This window comes from Pseudophryne corroboree, chromosome 6, assembly GCF_028390025.1.
Source record: "Pseudophryne corroboree isolate aPseCor3 chromosome 6, aPseCor3.hap2, whole genome shotgun sequence".
Taxonomy (NCBI): domain Eukaryota; kingdom Metazoa; phylum Chordata; class Amphibia; order Anura; family Myobatrachidae; genus Pseudophryne; species Pseudophryne corroboree.
The window spans coordinates 535,837,093-535,846,576 of record NC_086449.1 but is presented as its reverse complement, the minus strand read 5'-3'; the positions used below and the strand labels follow the sequence as shown (position 1 = coordinate 535,846,576).

The following is a 9,484-nucleotide window of genomic DNA, read 5'->3' as shown; positions in this document are numbered from 1 at the left end:
GCCAGCTGGTATTCCGCCAGGTGTCGGGATACCGGCATCTGTATCCTGGCAGACAGGATCCCAATCGCTGGCAAATTGAATGCCTTCCTAGCTAACTGATCTTAGCGCGTACCAGGACATTTACACTAGGAAAGGCATCCACATTTCAGTGAGAGGATATTATAAAGGCGCTTGTAAAAATGATTGTTTTAGTCTCATCTCTCCAGTGTCCCCAGAAAGAGAAATACATTGCAAACCACAAGTGAATAGTTAGAAAGATCTATTTTATTTACCATTTATTATACAGATTAGAAAACAAATAACATTTCAACAGGCATCCTTCCACTCCACTCATCTCCAAGACCCGCAAGATGTCTAGTTACGGATACGTTTCCAATGTAAGTGCGCGCTGGAATAAAGTCTCTCACCATAAGGCACCACTACATGATCACAAGTGTAAACACAACATTGAAAGAAGGGCTTAGAAAGAAAACATGTCAAATACTCATGCAAAACTTTGTATGCGTCAGTTAGCCAAGTGTAGTGTAATATGCATAAAATTGCATTGCAAAGTTCAGCAGAAATTAATTTCCACAAAGTGCACAGGATCCCATAAAAAGCTTCACACATTCACTGCAAAATGGGAAAACAACAATCAGTCAGTGGCTAATTCTATGTGCAGCCTCCCCTCTTCTTCCCGATGCAGCAGCGTGCCATGGGTTATATGGATGTGTTCCTCAGTTGTATTAGACACAGCAAAACATTAAATACATTACTATATTTGCTAACATGACATAACCAGAAACAAGGACTTTGCTTTGTCTGGAATCTTATACAGTACTTTTATGAAACTGGTGCAACTAAAGATGTGCTGTAATCTACTGGAACCAATTTGCATATAATCATTGGTGTAGTACACACTAGGAAAAGAGAAAGCATTATATTGATTACAGTACATTATCCTGCTCACCAGTTTTCACAAATGTCTCAGACTGTTTATGTATACTTGTATCAGCACATGATGCCACACATGGTTACTGTATGATTCAGACAAATATGGGCTTCCACAAGAGTAGTATCAGCAGGTGTAGCCAGCCAGATAAATCCATAGCAACTAAAGGGCCACAGTATAGCTACTCTGAATTATGGGGTGATTGCAATAAAGATTACGAAGGAAAACCAGATTAGTTTTACTTTTTAGAAGAGACAAAGAACATACCCACTGTCTGTATAATATTAATGAAAAAATTGATATAATTCATGGGGTCAATTCTGTGCTTAAAATATGCAGAAACAGCTGTTTCCACATTTCTAAGTGTCACTGGAATGTAACAGTACAGAAAGCAGGAGATATCAGATGTATCTCCTGCTTTCTGTCCATCAACCCCCAACATCAGCCGCCCCATAGTTTTCTGAAGATCCCTCTTCAGATGGGTTACAAGAGGTCCAAATCCACATTGCACATGTAGCTACCTTGTGTACATAAGCAGAAGTAAAGTTATTGCATGTGAAATAACATTACTGTACGTCTTCTTTTTGGAGCATGTGTCCCAGCAGTTTAAATTGATACATTTTAGAGGCAAAGAATTCTTGTTGTCGTGATCATTTCTGATTTTTGAAGCTGATAGATTTAGGTCACATGAATGCAAGATTGAGCCCTTCTACACAACATATACTCATTATAGAAATCTGAGGTGGTAAATCAATCATAGAGGACGATATTCAAATGTTATATCACACCCGATCTCCCAACTAAAGTGATGGGAGATCATTCAATTGATTGTTTTTATTGCCCTGATAGAGGTCAGGTTTAGCCACATAAAGCACCTAAACTCAACGAAACTGCTGTAAAAAGTGCAGTTTCAGCGCACAAATGGGTCACTTTTTGCGCATTTCAGCTCACTACCTCTGGGGAGTGCGATCTTAAATGCAGACACCAGCAGCCATAGTGCCTGAACAGGTTTTCAATTGAATAGCTCTGTTTGGGCACCATCTCCTGGCTGCCAGCAGAAAAACAACTGAATTCCGCCACAACATTGCTTAAATTTGGATGGAGCATTTGTCTGATTTCTTTGGGTGCAATTATGACCTTCATTATACACTGAGGACATTTTTCTACAATGTATGTGTGGGCTACTTAAATGAAGCTTTGTCATTATTAATTTTGGCAACAGACTTGCAGCATTATGAATTAAAGTGGTGAAAGTTTGGTTACCACCTTAAAATGGCTTGGAATCTGAGCAGATTCTGGTTGGTCCTCCCACTAACCATTCCCCTTTGCAGCATGGCACAGCCCCAGTTCGCTGCAGGGGTGGGGTGGTGTGGTGGCCTCAGAGTTGGACAACGGAACCCAGGACAGAGTCAGAGGAGATAAGTAGCTGCAGGTGGTACTGGAACTTTAAAACAAATGTGGGAAGAAAAAAAGATGAATGGCACAATAAAGAGGAACTGAGGGTGACTTAATGGCACACTGAATATAATACATGAATGGCACAAACACAAGCCCTCATTAGTTCAGGAGTCACACATTATGCACATTAATGATATTGCACTTAGACAAGCTAATTTTGCCCAAATTATTATTACATATATAGCCTGTAGATCAATAAAATTCTCTGAAATACAGAGTAAAACAATTAAGTCTTGGGTCTAATTTCTCCTTAATCAGGCATATCTGCTATGTTGAAGCTGGTGATATTACACCCATGGCATAATAATATCAACAATAAGTCTTGCTACAATAGATTTTGCATATGTAGCATAACATGCTAATATCAGCAAGCAAGCAAGTATACATACTGAAAGAGGTAGTCAGAGATATTATGCACATATACTAAATATCTTGCAGAAACAGAGGCAATATGAACATGTATGGTATTTCCAGAGACACACATAAGTTTGGGTCCATGCCTCAAATATGAATCTCACCTGGTCGCACTACAATTTAGCAATTGGCTCAGAGGATGAAGATATTGCCCCAGAGTGTGATGTGAACTGGCCGCCGAATGTGAGCATTCAATTCAGGTGCCACCTTTTATGGCCAGGTACATTCTGCTGCTGCCAGGCCACTGTACTAATCACTATAGATGTTGTAATGGGGCCAAGGGCTTCCTACCCAATACAGTAGAGATGTTCCAGAGGTAGAACTAGCACAGATCTCAGTTTTCGAAAGCAGGTCTTGCAGCTGCTGGGCAAAGTTCTGCTTTCAGTGATGGTGGTTCTGATCCCCACAAATAATTCTAGTTAGCATTCAACCACACTTCGCTAGGACAAATGGCATGTTTTCCACAAAAAGCTAACAATTTGTAAAAATACAATACAAAAATAGTAAATTAAATGGAAAAATAAAAATAAAATGTAGGCACCTGGTATATGTTGTTAGAAAAGTACTTGTCACAATTTGGATTCTCTTAAATACACAAATGACAACATACTGTAGTTCACTCCTCTGGTAACAGCACCTAGCAAAGCCACGAGCGATCTGACCAAACCAGTCCAGCGACTGCATAAACACATGGTCTCAGCACTGCTCTCATCTGCGCTCTGTCCACTCTAGTAAGTACAGAGGAATGTAGACCATTAATGTCCAAACCCAACAGGGCTCTCACTTTTGGATCAATACATTTAAACCTAAAAACAAATTTAATAAAATATTTCTGTGGCGGATAATACTAGTTCATACCTACAAGGCCAATAAGCCTGGCTATAATAGCTATTCTGATAAATGAAAGAACGTTACTAGACCAAAAAGATAAACAGCACAGGTACACTACATATGTACACGGGCATGATCATTTACTTTTCCTTAACCAGGCTATAAACCATAAGTTGTACAGACACACAGTTACATTTTCACAAAATGACTTTAGTCACAAAATCATACACTATATATATCTGTAAAGTTACTTTTCCGCATTTCCAGTCGAATATCCTTGAAAAAAGAAAAATATAGCTACAATATTGTACAGTAGATTTACATAGAATACCTTCCTCATCTTGACACTATGGGCCTTATTTACAATGCGGCAGCTCCGTCCCTCTGGGCTGGAGGTGAAAATGTAAAACTGCACTTGCATTCAGTTAGGCCCGGCATGCTTTATACACCGACTGCCATTTTCTAGTTTCACATCCAACCCAGCAGGAAGCGCCACTTTATAAAGAGGACCCTAAACCTCACTCCCAAAGATCTTTATTTGGGCCACAACTGCAGCAGTCACCAGTAAAGCGTAAAACAAAACTGCACAACTATGGATTTGGGTATGACCTAAAGAGTCAGAAATATTTGACATTTGGCAACATGTAAACACTTAGCCAATGAAGGGAAGGATTGAAGGATGTGCTACACAGAAAGTGCGCTGTTTTTGTCCTAGGTAGTACATTCAATTATGACTTCAGTAAGCAGCCTATCTCAGACAGACTAGAAACCACGAACCACAGAGATGGCTTATGAAAATTCTGTAGCTGGATATAGGAATAATGTGCCACCATTTTAGAGTCATTGACTTTTAAGACTCTAATATATAGTTTTTCCACTTTGCAGAGGTAAGTAACGTAGCATCTATTTTACCGTTATGACGTAGTTAACCAGTGTCATTTCTGCAGGATGATTGGGAAAAGATGATCAAGCCAGAACACAGAGATATAATTAACAATGTATGTTCTATGCTGCACTAACGGAGAGGAATGCTGAATATTACAAGAGCTACAATAATTGGCAGAACCTTCCAGTGGGCATTACTATTAGAACTTAAACTACAATATGAGGAAAACATTGCAATCTAGTTAGTGTTCCAGTTGTTCATTACTAAACCTCTAAATACTGGTGTTAGCTTTAACCCCTGACATGTGTACATATATAAATTATAATGTGGTGAACTCATGACTTTACTCATGGAAAAGGGAAAGTACAATCTCTAAAGGACCAGCAGGATATGCAAAGTTATCATTGAATAAAATGAGAAGGAAGTGTCCTTTGACGTAAAATGGTTAAAGAAATACTACACAAAAATAACCAAAAATAGCAGCACATGCAAATTAATTATATGGTATTAAAAGTGGTATCAATGTGTGCACACAATTAGTAAGTACTACACAATAATGCTCCTTTCTGGCTACAGTATATGTTAGTAGTAGGTGTCACCTGTATGTTTAGAACTTAATATATGTGATATTATGAATTTACTCCTATTTTTCCACCAATGACTTTGGAGTGGAGAGGAGTGTGAATCAATGTTAGTACATTGTATACAGCAACTAAATATTGGTAAGATGCTTAATGTGGCTACTCTATGCACTGGTGGAAGAAGGAATCCGTATCATTCACGTGATGAACAACAGTATTCCAGAGCACAGTCTATTGTCCAATGATCTTCATGGGTGCTACGGAAGGCAGATACATTATGAGTATTAAGGTGGATTTTAAACACATTAACTGTGCATCGGTCCACTCCACAGGACACGTACAGCTCAGGCAATCTAATTTCTAGGGTAAATATTCTGCTAAAGTCGGCCACATACAAAAAAACAAAACAAACATCAAGAGCCCCAATAGAATCTGCTTTCAAAAGGAAGGTCTTGAGTACTAAAAAAAAAATAAAATAAAAAAAAAATAGTACACCAACACTGATCTGCCCTTGTGCGGACTACATACAAGTGATGTGTGAGTGCAAGGAGTGGGTGACAGTGGAAGTTTTAATACCAGGTAAAACCGCTATTATTTCTCTGCAGCACAGAACTGTGCAGAGCAAGAAACACCGCTGTACAATTACTGAGAAAACAAATAGATCCTTACACAGTTTTACAGCCTTACTCAATTACCAAATCACATCTCAAACGAACGTATTTCCTTGTATACGGTCAAATTATGTATAAAAAATACATACTGTAGTTGCTTCTGTTCGCCTACTATTTACAGGCAGCTAAACAAATTGGAAATGTCAGCAAAACAGAAAAGATGTTTAGGAAAAAGCTGGATACGCTTAGGCTTGCGTTTATGTAAAATACAATAAGTTTGCTTTGTATCAATAAAACATTTCAAAATGTATTTTTGTGTTGTCAAATTTTACAATCCCCATCCAAAGGAATAAGTACTTTGAGTGCTTTATGAAGTGCAATAACAAAAATACTAAGTGTAATTTGTCTAGGGAAGCAATCCTACCCTTGCAAATCATTAAAACATGTATTACAAACACGGACTGGCTTTTTGGAGGAGGGCGTTAAGGCATTCCTTGCTGAACATTCTGCACAGAAGATATTTCCGCAATGTCTACAGTGGTGCTAGAGAGAAAAGAAAAATAGGTTTATATGTAGAAAACTTCACATTTCCAAGACACATGCAAACTGATAATTCCTTTAAAGACACCTGGCGTGCCAAGAGGGGCTGTATATCCTGTTTTTTTTGTACTGAAGTAAAAAAAATATCCATAATTTTACAGATGTATTTTTGAGTATCTTATCTTAAAAGTATTTTTTTCTTTTTAATTTAAATTGTGCCATGCATACAATGGTTATTTGCTGTCTGTTTGGGAGTCTGCCCCCAAGAGCCCATTATGAGGTACTGTAAAATACTTAAGGCCAGTACTCACGGCCCGATTTGGGAGAGATGTGTGCTGAGCAAACCGCTCAGCACAGCGCGATGTGTGCTGAGCGTGCGTGGGGAGACGGGGGGCCACTCATTTCACCCAGCGGGTGAAGTAAGCGACCTGCTAGATTGGCCTGCATGCAGGCCAATCTAGCAGCAGCGATAGCGATGCGCGGGGCTGCGCATCGCTATCGCTGTGAGGGGTACACATGGAGAGATCACTGCTTAATATCTAAGCAATCTAGTCAGATTGCTTAGATTTTAAGCAGCGATCGCTCCGCGAGTACCCCCCTTATGACAATGCTAAATTCATGGGTTGTGTAATAGGCACAGGACCTTAATCTACAGTAAGTATAGCTGAAGTTAAGTACGTTTCATTACGGCTTACTGCAAACAGCTGGTCAGTGTAAAGATAACCTTGAATCTTATTGGAGAAAAGCGCTGTAAGAAAAATAATAGATATTGTATGACCAACCTTTCTTATTGTTACAGAAAATCCTTTGCCGCACTCCATACAGTTCTGTACTTCATTGTCCTCTGTCCACTTTCTGTTTAGAGCCTGACTGTTTTTTATCTGCAAAGTAGATGTCAAGTCTCACATGTAGTACGCTGGCTCATGTTCTCAGAAAAGAGGATGTAAAATGTGCTATAACCAAGGGATGCTATATTTGTGGTCCTCTGGCTTATATGAGAAATCCCAGTGTCTGGAGTCACCCTAGGATTAGGCATATAAGATATTACTAGGTTTCCTCCATTGTTAATGTGACAATAAACGAAGATCAGATTTCATGGGCCTTAAATGGTTTCACTCTATATTTCTTAACAACAACAACAAAGTCCCCCCCCCCCAATAAAAGCACCTGACCCCCTCATTCTTTGAGTAAAGTTGGAGCTTTCAATGTTCAAAATGTGTCCTCATACATCTTGCCTCAATACGCAACGCAGAGGGAGATGCCTGTCGCGAGTAAGCTGACAGGTCGTGTGCACCTCTGTTAGCATCGGGAGTCTTTCTTTGCAGAAAATGCATCTTAATCGCATCGCTATTGAATAAGTAGCACAAGCAGACTCTGCTGATTAAAATATGTTGCATGCCTATATTCTGTGCTCGACCTTGCCTGTATCTGCATGCGAAATGCTACGTTACAGTGTTTTCTAGGAAAAATAAGATTTTACTCACCGGTAAATCTATTTCTCGTAGTCCGTAGTGGATGCTGGGACTCCGTAATGACCATGGGGATTAGCGGCTCCGCAGGAGACTGGGCACAACTAAAGAAAGCTTTAGGACTACCTGGTGTGCACTGGCTCCTCCCACTAAGACCCTCCTCCAGACCTCAGTTAGGATACTGTGCCCGGAAGAGCTGACACAATAAGGAAGGATTTTGAATCCCGGTAAGACTCATACCAGCCACACCAATCACACCGTATAACTCGTGATACTATACCCAGTTAACAGTATGAAATATAACTGAGCCTCTCAACAGATGGCTCAACAATAACCCTTTAGTTAGGCAATAACTATAAACAAGTATTGCAGACAATCCGCACTTGGGATGGGCGCCCAGCATCCACTACGGACTACGAGAAATAGATTTACCGGTGAGTAAAATCTTATTTTCTCTGACGTCCTAAGTGGATGCTGGGACTCCGTAAGGACCATGGGGATTATACCAAAGCTCCCAAACGGGCGGGAGAGTGCGGATGACTCTGCATCACCGAATGAGCAAACTCTAGGTCCTCCTCAGCCAGGGTATCAAACTTGTAGACTCTTACAAAAATGTTTTAACCCGACCAAGTAACAGCTCGGCAAAGTTGTAAAGCCGAGACCCCTCGGGCAGCCGCCCAAGAAGAGCCCACTTTTCTCGTGGAATGGGCTTTTACAGAATTAGGGTGCGGCAGTCCAGCCGCAGAATGTGCAAGTTGAATCGTGCTACAGATCCAGCGAGCAATCGTCTGCTTAGAAGCAGGAGCACCCAGCTTGTTGGGTGCATACAGGAGAAATAGCGAGTCAGTTTTCCTGACTCCAGCTGTCCTGGAAACATATACTTTTCAGGGCCCTGACTACATCCAGTAACTTGGAATCCTCCAAGTCCCAAGTAGCCGCAGGCACCACAATAGGTTGGTTCACATTAAAAAATTATACCACCTTAGGAAGGAATTGGGAACGAGTCCTCAATTCCGCCTTATCCATATAAAATACAGATAAGGGCTTTTGTATGACAAAGCCGCCAATTCTGATACACGCCTGGCCGACGCCAAGGCCCACAGAATGACCACTTTCCACGTGAGGTATTATAGCTCCACGGATTTAAGTGGCTCAACCCAATGCGACTTCAGGAAATCCAACACCACGTTGAGATCCCACGGTGCCACTGGAGGCACAAACGGGGGCTGACTATGCAGCACTCCCTTAACAAAAGTCTGAACTTCAGGCAGTGAAGCCAGTTCAATTTTAGAAGAAAATCGATAGAGCCGAAATCTGGACCTTAATGGAACCCAATTTTAGGCCCATAGTCACCTCTGACTGTAGGAAGTGCAGAAATCGACCTAGCTGAAATTTCTCCTTTGGGGCCTTCCTGGCCTCACAGTACGCAACATATTTCCGCCATATGCGGTGATAATGGTTTGCGTTCACTTCTTTCCTAGCTTCAAATAGCGTAGGGATAACTTCCTCCGGAATTCCCTTTTCCTTCAGGATCCGGCGTTCAACCGCCATGCCGTCAACGCAGCCGCGGTACGTCTTGGAACAGACAGGCCCCCTGCTGCAGCAGGTCCTGTCTGAGCGGCAGAGGCCATGGGTCCTCTGAGATCATTTCTTGGAGTTCTGGTTACCAAGCTCTTCTTGGCCAACCCGGAACAATGGGGGTAATTCTGAGTTGATCGCAGCAGCAAGTTTGTTAGCAATTGGGCAAAACCATGTGCACTGCA

At 41.0% G+C, this 9,484-nt stretch overlaps 1 protein-coding gene across 5 annotated transcripts in view; it reads right to left on the bottom strand.

The window, feature by feature from the left end:
• Positions 1-246: 246 nt before the first annotated feature.
• EEA1 (early endosome antigen 1) overlaps positions 247-9,484 on the bottom strand; it is a 328,705-nt gene continuing 319,467 nt past the window's right edge. For 4 of the 5 annotated variants that reach the window (XM_063927626.1, XM_063927625.1, XM_063927627.1 and 1 more), the window contains 2 exons: positions 7,035-7,133; positions 247-6,255 (listed from right to left, as the gene is read on the bottom strand). In XM_063927626.1, coding sequence (XP_063783696.1) covers positions 6,133-6,255; positions 7,035-7,133 — 222 coding nt within the window. In that variant the 3' untranslated portion in view covers positions 247-6,132. Of the gene's footprint in view, positions 6,256-7,034; positions 7,134-9,484 lie in introns of those variants that run through there. The other variant, XM_063927628.1, reaches the window with a different exon arrangement.